This window comes from Pan troglodytes, chromosome 5 (assembly GCF_028858775.2).
Source record: "Pan troglodytes isolate AG18354 chromosome 5, NHGRI_mPanTro3-v2.0_pri, whole genome shotgun sequence".
Lineage (NCBI taxonomy): Eukaryota > Metazoa > Chordata > Mammalia > Primates > Hominidae > Pan > Pan troglodytes.
The window spans coordinates 174,048,120-174,067,172 of NC_072403.2; the positions used below are offsets into that span (position 1 = coordinate 174,048,120).

General features: G+C 41.2%; 1 protein-coding gene across 6 annotated transcripts in view; it reads right to left on the reverse strand.

Annotated features, from left to right (window-relative positions):
- Nucleotides 1-19,053, reverse strand: part of PRKN (parkin RBR E3 ubiquitin protein ligase) — a 1,411,643-nt gene that overhangs the window by 638,820 nt on the left and 753,770 nt on the right. For all 6 annotated transcript variants that reach the window (XM_054686972.2, XM_001153913.6, XM_054686973.2 and 3 more), the window contains one exon: nt 15,364-15,479. In XM_054686972.2, the coding sequence (XP_054542947.1) occupies nt 15,364-15,479 (116 nt within the window). The remainder of the gene's footprint in view (nt 1-15,363; nt 15,480-19,053) is intronic.

Below are 19,053 nucleotides of genomic sequence, written 5' to 3' on the forward strand. Positions count from 1 at the left end.
GAAATCATTTGAGATTAATCTTAGAAATAATCATTAAATAAATGTAATACCCTTTAAAAAGGGGCATAAAAACAGATTCAAGTTAAGAAAGTCTAGTTGACAACAAAATGCAATTCCACATCCCAGAAGCTTACTGAATTGCATTAAGCTTAGGATGCTAATATTGGATGTCATGTCTCTGTATGGTTAAAATGCACAAAGAGATAAAGACGCTTGCATTTATTTTAAAAACTGTTATTATAATACTTGGGTAATTTATCAGTGACGTTGTTTATTTGTACTGTGGTTAAATTTTTAGCGCAATAATTGTATTTCTTAAAAGACACGCTAAATTCTTCCTCTCTTCTTATGCCTGGGAAACCATATGAAGATTCAGTAGGAAACTAAATTTTGAAGTTTATTCCCTAACTTTTCTTTAAGATACATTTTGACTATTTGAATGTTTTATGTTGTTGCTATTTTTAAGGGAATCATTTATATCAGATATAATGAGAGAAATTTAAAGTAATTTCTACATCAAATCAATATTATGGTATTTGTAAAAAATAATAATAATAATAATTAAAACTCTGTTTTTTCTTTGCAGTTGTTTTCATTGTAATATGATACCTGAATTTTATGTAAGAATGTGAGGGTGGGCCGTGTGCAGTGGCTCACACCTGTAATCTCAGCAATTTGGGAGGCCAAGACAGGTGGATCACCTGAGGTCAGGAGTTTCAGACCAGCCTGGCCAACATGGCAAAACCCCATCTCTACTAAAAATATAAAAAATTAGCTGGGCGTGGTGGTGGGCATCTGTAATCCCAGCTACTTGGGAGGCTGAGGCAGGAGAATTGCTTGCACCCAGGAGGTGGAGGTTGCAGTGAGCTGAGATCATGTCATTGACCTCTGAACTGGGCAACAAGAGTGAAACTCCATCTCAAAAAAAAAAAAAAAGAGAGAAAAGAAAAGAATGTGAGAGTGGTTAGTTAATAACATAGTTAACATAGTTGAATCTGACTGTTTTTTGCTTTCAAAACATATATTATTCCACTAAGTGGTATAAGTTCCCTTTGCATTACAGCAGTCACTGAAATAAGTTAAATATTGTTATTTTTGTTATTTCTTGTCCAAAAAATACACACTGTACGCTTTCTCTTCTAATACCGTCCTAAACAACTTTTCGCAGGATTCACTGGTTATTCTCCTGCCTGTTGCCCAAGGGCTGTAGAAGATACAGAGACGTACCACCCAGATCCTGTTTCAAATAAGTATTTGCTGCTCAGATGTGAGGCGTGTGGCCAGGGATGGCCTCTGCTGTCAGCATCGGCACCTGTCCCTGGCAGCCACACCAAGAGGCTGAGCGAGCTGGGGATCTAGCGGTTTTCCCTTTGCAGGCCTTGGCTCCGACGGATAAGTTAAACTCACACCAACTTCTGCCTCAATTTCTGCCTCTGGAGAAGTCCGCCCATAACAGTCTCCTGCCACAGCCTCTGCAGCAGCCACATATAAGAGGTTAAACTCTATTAACATTTCCAAAGTAATCCTTTTAGAGAAGTCTTATCTTTCCCAAATACTTTTCTGTCACCAATGCCCAATTTCTTCCAAAACTACTTCTTATACAATTACGTGTCCACACTATTCCTCCCATTAATATTAAAATATATTTGCTTGTAGCAACATGGTCCCTCCTAACTCAAAATATTTCCTCTGAGGTGATACTTAGGGTTAGATACTCCCATATGAATAAAAACCTCGTTTCTAAAAATAACTATTTATGACATATATTTCCCAAGAACAGGATTATTAATAATCATAAGTGATTTAGATTTGTGTACAGATCTAAAATTTTCAAAGTATGTTCACAGAAATTAACTTATTTGATCCTACCACCACCTCAGGAATTAACCAAATTTAGGAAATTAAAGTCACAGTGATTGATTTGCCCCAAGTCAGACAACGAAATCGGTGGTGGGTTCAGGAGGAAACGCTGTTCTTATGACCTCCACCCTGGAGTCATCTGCTTTCTGTGTTACAACCTGCACACCTACAGACCTTCTGCAAAGTAGAATGCGCTCCCTGGGGGATTGGGGTATATGATCCTAAACTCCAGGGCTTCAGAATCTGTAACTTGGATGTTGCCATTTGAAGCTGAAATGGAAAGGGAGGGCTGTGCTAACTTGGCTCCCCGCTTTGGTGCCACCACACTGGAAAAAAAACATGGTTCCAAGTGCTTACTGCATGGACTCACTTCATCCTTACAAAAACTGCAAGAACAAGAAGATGCTCTTATTATCTAGAAGGACAGAGGCAAAAGATGGCAGAGCCAGGTTCTGTACACACAGTCTGGCTTCAAAGGCAGGGCTCTGAACCACTGTGCTTCATGTGTATCTTGGGAATTGGAAAGACGGTTGGAGGCAAACGCAAAAGACATCCAAATCTTAGCAGTGAGTAAAGAATGAAAATGAAAGGGAAGGCAGAAGCAGAAACTTCTTTAGCTGTTGGGGATAAATCACGCGATAGGAATTTAAGAATTCAGGGGATGATTTAAGATCACCTACATAGTCACACATGTCTATAAATAACTCTTGGATTAATGGTCTATGTATACTTCCATATTTATAAGAATAATGCATATCAGAAGAGCCTTCACCAGAAGAGGCCATTTGAAAGAGATGGGTTTTAAGCAAACTGGGAAGGTGATGTGGAGTGACGATTAGTTACTATTAGCAAAAGGGTCAGTGCTGCAATGATGTAGGACTGCAGCTTGCTGGGGACAGAAAGTCAATCCGTCTTGCTTTGTTAGAACAAGAAATGAAAGTCAGTCTGTGTATTTAAGAACAGCAATACCAACTCCTCACCTACATGGTAGACAGCTTGCTTTTCCAATTGCAGTTTAAGAACAAAGGGAAGGAGAATTCACTTTGTCACAGAATTTTCACTAATGAATATAGACACCAATGCAGGAATATGTGTTATATTTGTGTGTAACCCTAATCACTATTACCTATGCTACCTCTCCTAAACCCCAGTGGCTGTGGCACTGTACAATGGGTATAAATAACATTCGAAATGTTAAGATCAACATAAATGCAAAATATCGAACAAATGGTAAGAACAACTTGTTAGCAATAGTTGGACCTTCTCCAGCCTTGTGGAATATATACTGATGTCACATTATCCTGACGTACACATGTGTCTGGACTGAGCGCACAAGAAAACAGTCCTGTGCAGTCTGGAACACCACAAAGTCACTTTTGTTCCGGCTCAGAGAAGGAATCTAATGTGGAGACCTGCAATGATAGCAACAGGTGTTCAAGTTTGACTTTGTGGTCACGGTCTGGTCATTTCCAGGGTAATATGCGAGGAGGAGGTACTTCAGCAGAAACGGAAGCTACGTGGGATGGCTTGGGGTTAGGCAGGTAATGTACGTATCTAGCCGGTTGGGTGTAAAGGAAAAGGGAGTGGGAAAACTGGTGCGTGCTCTGCTCAAACACATAGCAAATGATTCTATGTATTTCTTCAAAGTTCTGTCTTGGCCAAGTATTATAAAAGAATCGTGGGGAAAACTTAGCCTAAAGAAATAAAGTTTGGGTCCCTGTTCTATCACGATACAGTGAAAATGAACAAGAGGTGTTCACACCTTCTGCCTTGCTTGAACTAGCCCGGTTCCATCACACCTTCACCTGCTAGAGAGTGTCCCCGTCGACGGCTTTCCCTGCCATCGACAGAAATGCATCAGGCTTGATCAGAAACGCGAGGTTTTATCTCAGCTTGAAGCACCTGGAATAGTTTCTTGAGCCACAGATGAACTCAGTAAATATCTGTTGAATGAACAGACTAATCTCCTTTTACCTTATCTTTGATGGTAGAAGAGGTATTAAAGATCTCAAATGCCTGCATGAGACTGCGTTGCCTGTGATACTGATATAATAGAATGCTGGTATATCTGTGTAGCCCAGTACCTCTCAGTGTTGTGAAAATCCACATCGAGATCTAGAAACTCTTGAAATTCCACTTCCGGTGCACAGAAGATACAGCACATGAAGTCATGTTTCCTGTGACGCAGAATGCGTCAAATTCACAAGGAACAGAATGAACACACCATGGCCCTTGCTTCGATAAATAAATTTGCACTCCGGGTTTCTGAAACTATTGCTTATTTTGTCACAAATAGCTCTACAGGCTTTGAAAGCTACAAAGGACAACTTTGCAAATACTTAATTCTAAATGTCATGAGAAAATATAGCTACATAAAGGATGTTTATAGAGGGCAAGGTAGATCATATTAGTGCTAATCACTAAAAAGTGTCCCAGCAGTTTAAAATTTCTATCTGAAGATATGAACTGGCACAAACATTATTTGCAATGAAAAGTAACTTCTTCCCCTCACCTAGTTTATAACAAATTGCTTATTATAAGGATAAAATTGCCATTAGAAATAAATGCACAAGTAACGCAATAATTTTCTTTAAAAAAAAAAAAAAGTTATTTAAACACTGTGGGTATTTCTTTCAGATGAAAATGGACCTTAAAAACCAAGCTTAACTGTTAACAAAGTTCTAGCAAGGGTCTCTTAGATGCCTCAGGAATGTAGCACCTTTTTTTTTTTTTTTTTTTTTTTTTTTTTTGAGGCGGAGTCTCGCTCTGTCATCCAGGTTGGCAGTGGCACAATCTCGGCTCACTGCAACCTCCACCTCCCAGGTTCAAGTGATTCTCCTAACTCAGCCTACTGAGTAGCTGGGATTACAGGTGCACACCACCATGCCTTGCTAATTTTTGTATTTTTAGTAGAGATGGGGGTTTGCCATGTTTGTCAGGCTGGTCTTGAACTCCTGACCTCGTGATCCACCTGCTTCGGCCTCCCAAAGTGCTGGGATTACAGGCATGAGCCACCTCACCCGGCCGCTCCATCTTTCTTAATATCCACCAACAGGCCAGGCATGGTGGCTCACACCTGTAATCCCAGCAATTTGGGAGGCCGAGGCCGGTGGATCACCTGAGGTCAGGAGTTCGAGACAAGCCTGGCCAACATGGCGAAACCCCGTCTCTACTAAAAATATAAACTTAGTGGGCATGGTGGCATATGCCTTTAATCCCAGCTACTCAGGAGGCTGAGGCAGGAGAATCGCTTGAACCCAGGAGGCGGAAGTTGCAGTGAGCCAAGATTGAGCCATTGCACCCCAGCCTGGGTGACAAGAGCGAAATTCCAAACTCTGTCTCAAAACAAAAACAAACAAACAAACAAACAAACAAAAAACACCCACCAACAGAAAATGAAGTGCTTAAAATCCAGACAGTTACAACACGCAAGGTTGACCCTAACGGATACAAAATTGGTCCAGGATTTGCAATATTGCCCTGCTCTTCCCAGCGGGGGTTGCTGCGCACCTGCAGTGACAGTTAAATGAAAAGGTAAGGCATAAGAATTTCATGCACAAGCACCTGTGACATCTCTAGGAAGCTCTGCTGACGCAGCTGCTCACATCTGAAGCCCACAGGTTCACCACGGGAGAAATGAAGGTCGCTGACTGACATTAAAACTGACATGGTTCACATTTCAAAGTATCAGTGGGGATAAAATATTTCTTCTATGCTTTCGTAAGTAACTGACCCCAAATAATATGGCAGCATAATCTATATCCTGTGACTTGGACTTCAAAATTGGACATTTTCCCTTATTTCTAATACCTCCTTAAAAATCTCCACTGATTTCTGACTAATTCATTGTTTTATCTGAGTTAAATAATTAACTCAATTAGTCTATTAAATTCAGAAGGGATTTTTAAAAGGAGATTGTTTCATGTGAAAATAGTTTGCTTTCTGTTTGTTGCACTGCATGAAACAGATTTTCCTTTAAGTCAGCATTTATTTAAACCTCTTTGATGCAAAGTCTTGTGCTGGCCACTGTGGGGAGGACCAGTCACACTGGCATGTCAGTCAATTTGGGTCTTGCCCTGCAAGCAGCCTGCAATTTTGCAGAGCAGCAGACTTGGAGGCAGCTCTGTATTTTTCCACTCTTACTGGTTTTTAAAGACAGACACACAGGACAACAGCCAGTTCAACTTTTTCTTTTCTCTGAATCTCACTTTACTGCTACATTCTCCTTTTCACATGCAAATCCACCTTCCGGCCTCACCAGATAGCCTTGCTTTTTGCTGTACAGAGAAAGCCAGGACCATGCAGGTTGGAGGGTAAGGTGCAATGAAAGAATAGCAATGCAAGCCATGTAGACTTTGGTTTGTAGATTGGTTTAACCACTTCCTTGTGGTGTGATCAGATGTAATTTTTTTAATGTGATAGATTCAATTTCTTCATTTATAAGATGGAAGCCCTAATTATTTTAAATCAATGTAGCTAAAAAATTACAGGTCATTAAGCACTGCATCTGAATCTCAAAGGGAGCATGGTGATCACCTGTTATTGGAGGCTTTATGCAAAGATTCTTTCTGGAAGGGTTTACAGCAGCTCTCCCTCAAGACTGGATTAGATGAGGGTGTGTCACACTTTTCAGGAAAGAATCACTCCTGGCGTAAGGAGACAGAATTTACTCCTATGGGGCCTGGGGCACAGTGTGAAGTAGCCTGCTTCAAGCTAGAAGATATATCTTTGAAGTTTTCTCTTTCATCTTAAAAAGTTGTAAGATTTTCCATTCGACTCTAGAACATACCCTTATTTATTATAATATAAACATATTTGGGTCTACTGGGAGAAATATATAGCTCTGTGTGCACAAACACTGGTGCTACAACACATAAAAATCTTCCAACAATTTCCATGACAGAAAGAAAACCACTTACTGTGAAAGGCTATGTTAAAGATTCCAGTTTAACTTTTTGTACGTATACCTGAGTTTCTCACCGTGCTCCTCAGAGTCTGATGACTGGATAAACTATCAGGTCCCATCTGATCCCTACATTTTAAGAAAATCTTAAGTTGATGGAAAGTAGCTATTGGTAATGTCAAAAATCAGACTGACGAAGAACTTACACAGTAATTCTAAGTCACAACAGAATGCCAACTATAGCCAGAATTAATATGTGAATTGACAAAAGAAGCTTAAGACACAACAAATGCATTCAAAGGGAATTGTAACTAAGATCTCCATTCCCTATCTCTCTTTGTTGAATGAATGAATGAATGCATACCAAAATCCAGTCAAACTATCTTTAAGTCATTCTCCCCCAGGAACACCTGGAGAAAGTACAAATGGACTTTGAGATAAATCTTTGCTAATCCCCAGGCCCAAGTAAATCTTTTAAGTCTGCAATCCATTGTGGCATTGCTTCAATAAGCCGAATGAATTTTATTTTAGGACAAATTTGAAGGCAATTATGAAACCATTTATATCAAACAACAATGACACCAAAAACATAAGTCTTTATTGGAAGGGTTGAGGGAAATAACATGGTAGAACAGATTTTTAGATTTAATGCCCAACAGGGACCTGGCTTTTCAAACATGTGTCTCGAAGGTTAATTTCCGACTAAGTAAATCTGGCTATTTTTTGGTCTGCTTCAGCTTTGGAAACTAAGGAATAACGATTAAAGGTGAGATAAAATACAGAGATTCACTAGGTGCCTTCTATCGATGAAAAGAGTCAAACTCTGTAAAATATTTAAAGAGATTTATTTTGAACCAAATATGAGTGACAATGGTCCATGACACAGCCCTCAGGAGGTCCTGAGAACACACCCAAGGTGGCTGGGGCACAGCTTGGTTTTATACATGTTAAGGAGGCATGAGACATCAATCAAACACATTTAAGAAATACATTAGTTTGGTCCAGAAAGATGGGACAACTCAAAGCTGGGGGCTTCCTGGCTATAGGTAAATTTAAACACTTCCTGGTTGACATTTGGTTGAGTTTGTCTAAAGACCTGGGAGGGACAGAAAGGGAATGTTCAAGTTAAGACAAAAGACTGTGGAGACCAAGGTTCTTCTGAGGTCTTATAATGGCTACCCTTAGAGACAATAGATGACAAATGTCTCCTATTCAGATCTTTAAAAAGTGCTAGATTTTTAGTTAATCTCTTTAGGATTGGGAGGGCCTGGAAGAAAAATATCTAGCTATGTTATCTAGATAGAAAAATATCTAGCTAGCTATAAACAGATGCAAATTTTCCCCCACAAAGGACAGCTTTGTAGGGCCATTTCAAGATACAGCAAAGAAACATGTTTTGGGCTAAAATATTTTGTTTTTCTTCCTTGTCTCATAATGTTATCCCAAAGTCAGTTTGGAAAGTAGTCACAATAAATAGGGTTAAATAAAACCTATCTGATGAGAATATACGAATTGTAGGGCATGACTCCCCAGACTCCTTAGATAGAAATTTGGGTATGATAAAAAAAATCAGAGTTTAGTCCTCAATATCATGATAAGGATTTTTCTATTTTGTATGTTTTCAAATTTTACCCTTTAAAAAATTTAGAAAACTGGCACTGTAAAGGGAGATTGAAGGAGCAGAAATATGAATTTCGTTTGGGAGACACTGACAAAGGGTGAGCCCCAAGACACACATGCTGGCTAGGGAAAGAATTCCGGTATCCCTTTGGCTTACCTGTGCCATTTTTATATGACTTAGGCACCCAAAAAAGTCCTGAACCTTCTTTTGTAACTTCTATTGGAAAGACTAAACAAGGCAGCTATTTTGCCTTCAAGTGCTAGACTTACTGTGCTTAATCCAGTTCTTGCTTTTTGTTCAGCTTGTTATGCTTATATTCATAAACCTCAAACTATCAACTGACAACCCTGAAGGGTGAAGATCAAGTCACTACTGTTGGTAAGGAGAGGAGAAGACAAGGCTTGATGCCAGAAGGGAACCTGCGGCTTCACAAAAAACCTCAGGACATTCTGGTTCCCAGATAGTTCACTTTTTCCCTTAAGAAAGAGTAAAATATTTTGTTCGTTTGTTTGTTTGTTTTGAGACGGAGTCTCGCTTTGTTGCCCAGGCTGGAGCGCAGTGGCACGATCTTGGCTCACCACAACCTCTGTCTCCTGGATTCAAGCGATTCTCCTGCCTCAGCCTCCCAAGTAGGTGGGACTACAGGTACACGCCACCACTCCCAGCTAATTTTTGTATTTTTAGTAGAGATGGGGTTTCACTATGTTGGCCAGGCTGATCTCGAACTCCTGACCTCGTGATCTGCCCACCTCAGCCTCCCAAGGTGCTGGGATTACAGGCGTGAGCCACCGCGCCCGGCCTAAGAAAGAGTAAAATATTTTATGTCAAATGTAAACTCAAAGGACACAAATCATGTACCTGAATTAAACTGTAAACCTAAAATCTGGCCATGAGTCACACATGTCTCTTATACATCAGCCTACATGTTACAACATATATGTGATTTGGTAGGCATCATCATTGCAGACTTCATCTTTGATTTCTGCATTTGTCAACAGACAAGACTAAATACAAGTATTTTTGCAACTGTCTCAATCAATTTATAAGCTATGAAGAATTCTTATTCCTCCCTCCTGCAGTCCTTAGAACCAGTCAGAGCCTTGGAGATGACCTACTTAAAATCCTGGATTTTACACAGAAACCAAAGGCCAAAGAAATTGTGGTATTCTGTTAAGGTCAAAAAGTTAGCTTTGTGGCATTAGAGCATTTGAATTATTATTAAAAAGGTAAATGAAAGAGTTATCAGTCTCTTACTATATAGAAGTATATTTGTAAAGCACAAAAACATAAAATTCTTACTTTCATTAGTACTGACAACCGAAATGAGTGACTGAGGCAGAAGCCTCCGTCATCAAGGTCTATTATTCCAGCTTGAGAGCATGCCTGGGAAAAACCCAAGTCACAGCTACCTCTGTGGCTGCTTTTTCCCTAAGAGGTTCTCAGGAGATTTAGCATTTATGCATTTTCCTTAAAAGGGGGAGGCAATGAGACATACTTGTGATGATTATATACTTGTGAGCCTTCAGATAGTGCCCAGTAAACCTACATTTTACATAAGATAAGGTGAACATTTAAAGAAAATCAGAATAGAGGAAACAGCTGTCTCAGGGAGGGTGAAGGACTGATTTATCTTATCTTGCCTTTATTCTGTACCTGGGAAGATATAAGCCAGTGATGGACATTATCAGTGTGGGGCCTTTTTTCTCTTTTGAGACACAGTTTCACTCTGTCACCCAGGCTGGAGTGCAGTGGTGTGATCACGCCTCAGTGCAACTTCCGCCTCCCGGGTTCAAACGATTATCCTGCCTCAGCCTCCCAAGTAGCTGGGATTACAGGCGCGCACCACCATGCCTGGCTAATTTTTTTTTTTTCTTTGTATTATTAGTAGAGATGGGATTTCCACATGTTGGCCATGGCTGCTCTCAAACTCCTGGCCTCAAGTGATCTGCGCACCTCAGCCTCCCAAAGTGCTGGGATTACAGGCGTGACTCACCACGCCCAGCCTCAGTGTAGAGTCTTTTCGAAGGCCTGGTTTCTGTTTAGCCCTTAGGGAAGGAAGCCTAGAGGTGGTTAGTGAGGGTGGGGACATAACAGGCCTGTCTGACCTCCCACCCCATCATGGCTGGAACTCAGCTTCCAAGGTGTCTCCACGGTCCCCTTGACAAGGAGGGATTCTGTTCAGTCAGTTGGAGGCTTACAATTTTATTTTTATTTCCCAGTATAAGGAGTACACAGAAACTATATTTACAGATAAATTAATACTATCCTCTGATTTTCATCTATTATGTGGTTAATTATGTCTAATTTGATTAATGATGTATGATTAATACATATATATACACATAAGTAAAACAATTATAAGAATAAAAAATAGATTTAAAACACCCTTTTATTTTTAAGTCTGTAATTATGAATTTGATTTATCTCCAGGAAAATATAATATTTTAAAATAAAGACCAAAGCAACATATTTAAACATAAATTCAAAAGACAGTAAACTGTATATTTATAAAGGACACCGTGATACTATGAATAGTGAATGAGAAAGCAATTGCTGAAACCAGATCTGTTTTGTAGACTTTTTGTATAGCTTTCGTACGGAGAAAGTTTCGCATTGTTCTCTCACAATAAAAAATGCAAATAAGCGAGTGAGAAATTCTTGAATTCATAAATAACAAAACAATAATAATAAAAAATCTCCTTTATCAAATAGGCAAAGACAAAAATTATGAGCATATGCAATGCTGAAAGAGAGGCAGGAGGGAGCCCTCTCAAACATGGGAAGCCAGATCAGAACTAGAGCAGTGTTTCTGGAAAGGAAGGTGACAATATGGATCAAGAACCTCAAAAATGTCCATTACCGTGGACCTGCAATCACTGTTATGACCGTATTCTTAGAGCCAAGGCATGCAGTCAATGATGTCTGTAAAATAATATGGTTTTCAGTCTTATTTGTTTTTTTTTTTTTTTAACTGTAAGTAAATGCTCAAAAGTGGGGAAATGGTTAAATAGAACTGAGATAGCCAAGGTACCCAAGGGGGTACCCGGAGAAAGTGACCAGCCTGCGCACTGGGAGAAAGGGATGGAGCCTTGGGAAGTTCATGCTGTTTGCGGCAGGGAGGAGCCTGGCCTCTCCTGATGCAGGTAGTGCCTGGGATTTCAGTTGGTGAGGTGGGAAAACCTGCCTGGTTTCTGTTTAGCCCTTAGGAAAGGAAGCCTAGAGGTGGTTAGTGAGGGCGCTGGCATAACAGGCCTGTCTGACCTCCCACCCCACCATGGCTGGAACTCAGCTTCCAAGGTGTCTCCACGGTCCCCCTGACCAGGAGGGAGTCTGTTCAGTCAGTTGGAGGCTTAATATTTTACTTTTATTTCCCAGTATGATAAGGAGTTCGCAGAAACTATATTTACAGATAAATTAATACTATACTCTGATTTTCATCTATTATTTTAATCCATATTCATTTTGCCTTATAGATTTTCATCTATATTCATCTTGCTTTGCTGAGAGTCCCTGTTACCCTTTTTCTTTTCCTTTTTGCCCAATAAATTCCATTTCTCTCACCCTTCAAAGAGTCTGCGGGCCTAATTTTTCATGGTTGTGTGACAAGGACCCGGTTTTTAGCTGAACTAAGGAGAAAGTCCTACAACAGCATATCCCCAAATAACGGAATTTTAGGTACCTATTTTTAAAAAACTGTGTTCATGGCAGAGAAAATTTATTATTATTTTCATTTTTTATTTTTTTGAGACAGGGTCTCACTTTGTCACCCAGGCTGGAGTGCAGTGGCACAAACAGCTCAATGCAGCCTTGACTTCCCAGGCTCAAGCCGTTCTCCTGCCTCAGCCTCCCAGGTAGCTGGGACTATAGGTGCATGCCATCACGCCTGGCTAATTTTTATATTTTTTGTAGGGACAGGGTCTTGCCATGTTGCCCAGGCTGGTCTTGAACTCCTGAGCTCAAGCAATCTGCCTGCCTGGCCTCCCAAAGTTCTGGGATTACAGGCATGAGCTGCCACGTGCATGCCTGGCACAGAGAAAATTTATCATAATGTCCTGCTAAATGGAAAAAGCACGATACGAAACTATATAAATATATATATATATACACACACACACACAATATAATTATACAGCACACACACACTGCAAATAGGCATAATCAAGATATTGCAAAAAAATTAACCAGAAATTTTACTAAGCATGAGGGTAAAAATAACTTCTAACACTTTTTTTTTTTTTCTTGAGACGGAGTTTCACTATTGTCACCCCGGCTGGAGCGCAGTGGTGCAATCTTGGCTCACTGCAACCTCCACCTCCCGGATTCGAGTGGTTCTTTTGCCTCAGCCTCCTGAGTAGCTGGGACTACAGGCATGTGCCACTGCACCTGGCTAATTTTTCTATTTTTAGTAGAAACAGGGTTTCCCCATGTTGGCCAGGCTGGTCTCGAACTTCTGACCTCAGGTGATCCACCTGCCTCGGCCTCCCAAAGTGCTGGGATTACAGGCGTGAGCCACCGTGCCTGGCCACTTCTAATGCTTTTTATAGTTTATCGTGAATGATTTCTAAATTTAAAAAGAAAGCATTATCAGGAAAAACCCCACAATGATCACCAAACTGCACGGAGTGTCCGTGCAGGCGCTCATAATGTCCTTACACATGGATCCCTCGAAGTCAGAAGAAAGAGTTCTTCTCTCTTTCTTACATATGGGGCACTTGGCTGCCTTACACGAGAAGGGACCTTATTCAATCAAGTGGTTGGTTATATACACACACCCTTAAGATGCATCAGGATATAGTCGCTTCTATTTATAAATTCTCCCAAAAGTAATCATATGAACAAAATTAATGTGACAATATTATTTTTCCAGCAATTATCACCCTGTGTATCTGGGAAGTGGCTCATTCTCTTCGAAAGATGTTGCCAGTTATTAATACGAAAGTGACAGCATAACAGCAGGAAACGGGGAGGGCAACGCTCTTAGTAAGATAATACCATCATCACCACATATTTTAATGTCATGTTTACCAACCTTAATGGAAAGTTTAAAATACTGGCTGATGAGCTGTTTTCTGACTTACAGAAGAGTATTTTGAATTTTTCCTTTGAAAAACTGAACAGTGACTTAAATTACCTACTGGTATCAGCGCAGTCAAGCCCTCGCTTTTAGCACTTTTCAATCCCTTTCCTGAAACACCAGAATCCCCATCTTAGCTGTTCTTCTTGCATGTTGAAAGCGTTAGCCATACACAGTCATTCACCTTGCCAAGAGAGGCTGAAGCGCTGCATTTTAAAGGCAATATTGTGGTGCTTCCTGCCACAGCAGTGACTAAACATGCAGCAAAGAGAAAATCACGTCTCATTTTTATTCCTTCTTGGAAACAGGTTTGTTCAACAGATGCTGTTAAGGTTTTTGGGCTTCTATCAATCAACATTTTAATTTTAATTTATTAGAGAATAGAAATAGCCTGATAGGAGTGTGAATATTTGCTTATCATGAAATCACAGAGTTTAAAGCAACTTTAAAAGACCATCTCATATAGTTCCAAAAGCCAAAGAGGGACAACACTTAAAATGATTAGGCTATACGACTATTTTTGCTTAAAAGTCTGAAACAATAGATTCTTTGACTTTATTCATTAATTCATTTTGGCATTTCATTAAAAAGTTCTTTCTGGGCTGGGTGCGGCGGCTCACGCCTGTAATCCCAGCACTTGGCGGGGCTAAGGCAGGCGGATCACCTGAGGTCAGGAGTTCGAGACCAGCCTGACCAACATGAAGAAACCCCCGTCTCTACTAAAAATACAAAATTAGCCTGGCGTGGTGGCGCATGCCTGTAATCCCAGCTACTCGGGAGGCTGAGGCAGGAGAATCCCTTGAACCCGGGAGGCGGAGGTTGCAGTGAGCCGAGATCCCGCCATTGCACTCCAGCCTGAGCAACAAGAGTGAAACTCCTTCTCAAAAAAAAAAAAAAAGTTCTTCCTGATATGAGGGCTAAGTTCTCACTATTGCAATTTGAGCTTCTTAGCCAACTTCAAAGAACATGTAACGAAGCTAATTTCTTTTCTCTGTCCATTCGGAAAGTGTAGAGTAAGGAATTGTACTCTGAATTGCCTACTCTGCAGAGCAAACAGACTCAGTTTCTTCCACTTTGTCCTTGGCTCCTACACCGCAATTCGTATTGAGTCGTTTTCCCTTTTTTTACTAACAGGCCATCTCCACATTTGCTTGCTTTTCTTGTGTTCACTGGGATTAGAAATAACAAGGTCCCAAACTAGCTACATGCTTTCATTTTGAGCGTATGAATGTGTGCGAAGCCTCAGCATAAATATAGGCAAATATGGAGAACTGAAATGTATGGAAAAGACATTTTAAAAATAAAATGTATGGGCTACATGTTGTGGTGTTCATAAATTGTTTTTCCATTCCTGGCCGGGTGCAGTGGCTCATGCCTGTAATCCCAGCACTTTGGGAGGCTGAGGTGGGCAGATCACCTGAGGTCAGGAGTTCAAGACCAGCCTGGCCAACATGGGGAAACCCTGTCTCTACTATAAATACAAAAAATTAGCTGGGTGTGGTGGCACATGCCTAATGTTAACATTTTTAATGTTAGCACCATATTTTAATTTTATTTTGGAACTTAATGGATGAGTTTACATTTTATACTCAAATATGTGAGCTTATATTTTAATATCAACTAAGATTACATACACTATTTTAGATATGCCATCTCCCATCTTAGGACCCTATTTACCTACTTAAACTAAGTCACTGGCATTTTAAATTGTTTCCTCACATTAAAATATACCCAAATTGGGCAGACGCATCAAAATAAAGCAGACACTCCCCAGGAAAGAGAGTTCACTGAGGAAGGCTCATGTGGCAGAACAATACTGGGAAAGTAAGGAGGGGGGAGTGATGCTATTTTTAGATCCTTACCTGATGTCCGTGGAGGGAAGTGACACTATTTTTAGATCCTTACCTGACGTCTGTGCACGTAATGCAAGTGATGTTCCGACTATTTGTTGCGATCAGGTGCAAAGCTACTGATGTTTCCTTGTCAGAGGTGGGGTGTGCTCCACATTTAAAGAAAAATTCCTGAAAGAAAGATAAATATGATCACACACATGGATCCCGGCTGCTCATTTTTCCTCTAAATGTTTCGACAGTAAACCATCTCTTTGGACAAGAGAAGAAATCTGTTACGAGGTGTGAGATGGAAATAAATCAGCATCAAACCTTTCCCAGGAACGGATGACCTTGTGCCAAAGTGGTCAACAATTCTGTTTTAGAAGGGCCCTGAGTCTCTGCTATTCTTTTGCTCTTTAAGCGAGGGAGCTGGAGAAATACGCTGTGACCTTCTTTAAGCCATGCCCCTCGATGATAATAAGTGAGTCTAGAAGAATCACACGACGTGGAGGTGGGAGGAAGCCTTTCACTAATGAGGAAAGGGAGACGTGAAGCCATGAAATGAGGTACCCATGGGTCAAACAGTAAGAGGTGAAGCCAAGAAGTAACTCAAGCTCCCCGCAGGGAAATCCAGTGCTTTTTCTCCAGTATCACTACATGGTTAGTCATTTAGCGGAGTCAGGAATTGAGAGAGCCCTACTGTAAATAGCCACACAAGTACACATGGACCCCTGGTAGACACAGAAGTGCAGCAGAGGCCGGGCGCGTTGGCTCGCGCCTGTAATCCCAGCACTTCGGGAGGTTGAGGCAGGCGGATCACCTGAGATCAGGAGTTCGAGACCAGCCTGGCCAACGTGGCGAAACCCCATCTCTACTAAAAATACAAAAATTAGCCGGGCATGGCGGCACATGACTGTAATCCTAGCTACTCGAGAGGCTGAGGCAGGAAATCGCTTGAGCCCGGCTGAGGCAGGAGAATCACTTGAGGTTGCAATGAGCCGAGATCACCCCACTAAATTCCAGCCGAGAGTGCAGCAGAGCATGGCTCTCCCAGCCCCATCTGGAGTCTGCCCCTTTTCTGCCTGGCATCAACACCCCAGCATTCCTGTGAAGACTCTGCCACCCACCCTCTGTGCCAGGCAACTGGAATGCTCCAATCCAGTATCTTGCTGCTTCTTAGTTCCTTTCCCCAGCCAGGTCCTGCCACATACTCCCTCATTTTAGCTTTTCACATAGGTCACGTTCTTTTGATTGATAATATTCTCCCTCCTCAACCACGTTTTTTCTTCACTTTTTTCTGTTCTAACTTCTGTATTTGTTCTCACTCTCCTTCTGTTCACTCACACACCAAGGCGTTTGGCCAGCAATTGCTCTGCTTCTTGTCCCACAGTCTGTATGCCTTCCGTGATACTAACATCTGTGAAGCTAAATTTTTTGCTACTGAAAAAAAAAATACATATATTTTACTGGATGACAGAATAACACCTGCATACCACACTTACTCCTAATTCCACTTGTGTTTAACTACCTGAAATGTGGGAAGGATTTTCCCTTAAAACACTTGATCTGGTATTGACAAACTTTGATGCAAAGTGCAGATATTAAGTATTAAGTGCTTTTGGTTTTGTAGGGTATATGGTCTTTGTCACACTTCTCAACTTGGCCTTGTAGCTAAAAACAGCCATAAGCAGTATGCAAATGAATGGGTGTGGCTGTGTCCTAACAAAACCTTATTTACAAAATATGTGGCAAGTTGGATTTTTCCCTGCAGGCCACGATGAGACATTTGTAGAATGCTTTATTCATATTTGTATTCTAACAGTGACTGACATTAGGATAGGCATGACATATACTTCTTTTTTTTTTTTTTTTTTTTTTTTGAGACGGAGTCTCTGCCGTCCAGGCTGGAGTGCAGTGGTGCGATCTCAGCTCACTGCAAACTCTGCCTCCTGGGCTCACGCCACTCTCCTGCCTCAGCCTCCCGAGTAGCTGGGACTACAGGTGCCCGCCACCACGCCTGGCTAATTTTTTGTATTAGTACAGACGGGGTTTCACCATTTTAGTCAGGATGGTCTTGATCTCCTGACCTCGTGATCTGCCTGCCTTGGCCTCCCAAAGTGCTGGGATTACAGGTGTGAGCCTGTAATATGCCCAGCCTGACATATACCTCTTAAATGAAAAACAATAGATTAATCAACGCTATTTAATCAATGTTATTTATTATTTATTTAATAAATGCTATATGTTATCCCCTTATACGTTTGACAGCAACATTTAATTTCTTCTTTTCCTATTTATAATTTACTAACCTCATCCTCCTCTGACATGTGATACCATGAGCAACACCCCTTGGTCTGAAGCTGTAGTGTGCATCAGAATCACTTGGGTGGGAGAGGGCACAGGCTTGTTAAACCAGAGATCGCTGAACCCACCCTGGGATTTTTTGTAATTTCTGGGATGGCATCAAGATTCGCATTTCTAACAACTTGCCAGGTGATGTTGTTCCTACCGCTCAGGGGCCCACACTTGGGAAACCTGAGCTCCACCAATGTCAGAGGCAAAGTGAGTAAACTCTAGTTACTCTCTTGCAAGACCGCTGCTGTAGCAGGTCGCTTACCGTGTCTGAAAATAATGCTACATCTTACACAAAATATGTGACTCTCAAAAATCTGGAGTGTGCCATTTTACTTTTTTTTTGAGACAGAGTCTCTATCACCTAGGCTGGAATGCATTAGCGCGGTCTTGGCTCACTGCAACCTCCGCCTCCCAGGTTCAAGTGATTCTCCCTCCTTGGCTTCCCGAGTAGCTGGGATTACAGGCACCCGCCATCATGCCAGGCTAATTTTTGTATTTTTGTAGAGATGGGGTTTCACCGTGTTGGCCAGGCTAGTCTTGAACTCCTGACCTCAAGTGATCCACCTGCCTCGGCCTCCCAAAGTGCTGGGATTACAGGTGTGAGCCACTGCGCCTGGCTGAGTGTGCCATTTTGAAGAGAAGTATCCCAAAGCCAGGGATTTGGAACCCAGGCTATTCTTCACTACAAGTCTCACCAATCCCAGGTGGTATAATTTAGTTAACTAAACCTATCCTATCTGGGGCAGTGGAATATCAGCCGGTCCTCACACCTGCAGTCCTCAGCCCATGGAGGCGTGTGTGTGGAGTCTTGCTGGAGTGGACAGGATGTCCAGTGTGTGTGATGGGCCCAGGCTCAGGCATGCCTGTGGAGTCCTGCCCATGAGTCCAGGACCTTCCCCACAGCAGCATGGAAATCATGCTGATGTTTTTGTTTGGTTATGTTTTGTTTTCCTGAACATAGGATCCCATTCCTTTTACTCAATCTTTTGAAATGTGACAAATCCTTCAAAGGCCAGCTCAAGGGTATTGAGAAAGAGATTTAAAACAATGTCTGAACACCAAAACGAAAAGTCTGAAGGACATGACTGACCCTTATGAAATACACTGAGCTAGCTACGACTGGTTTTTGCAGACATGAAAAAAATCCTCATTCAAAACATAAAGTAATTCCTCCAAAACAGCTGAGTTGGCAGGACTATTGAAAAAGTATTTCATATACAGATAAATAGATAGAAAGCACTTACGTTTTTTTCTTAGCTTACAGAAAGCTGCAGTGGACATTCAGCTAACAAATCACAAATTGTTCTAACACCAGATAAAATTCAGCCAGATAAAAGCCTTTTTATTGGGGGTAGGTGTTTATAGATAACGGTATAAGAAATTACAGATAGTTGAAAAATTCTAGTAA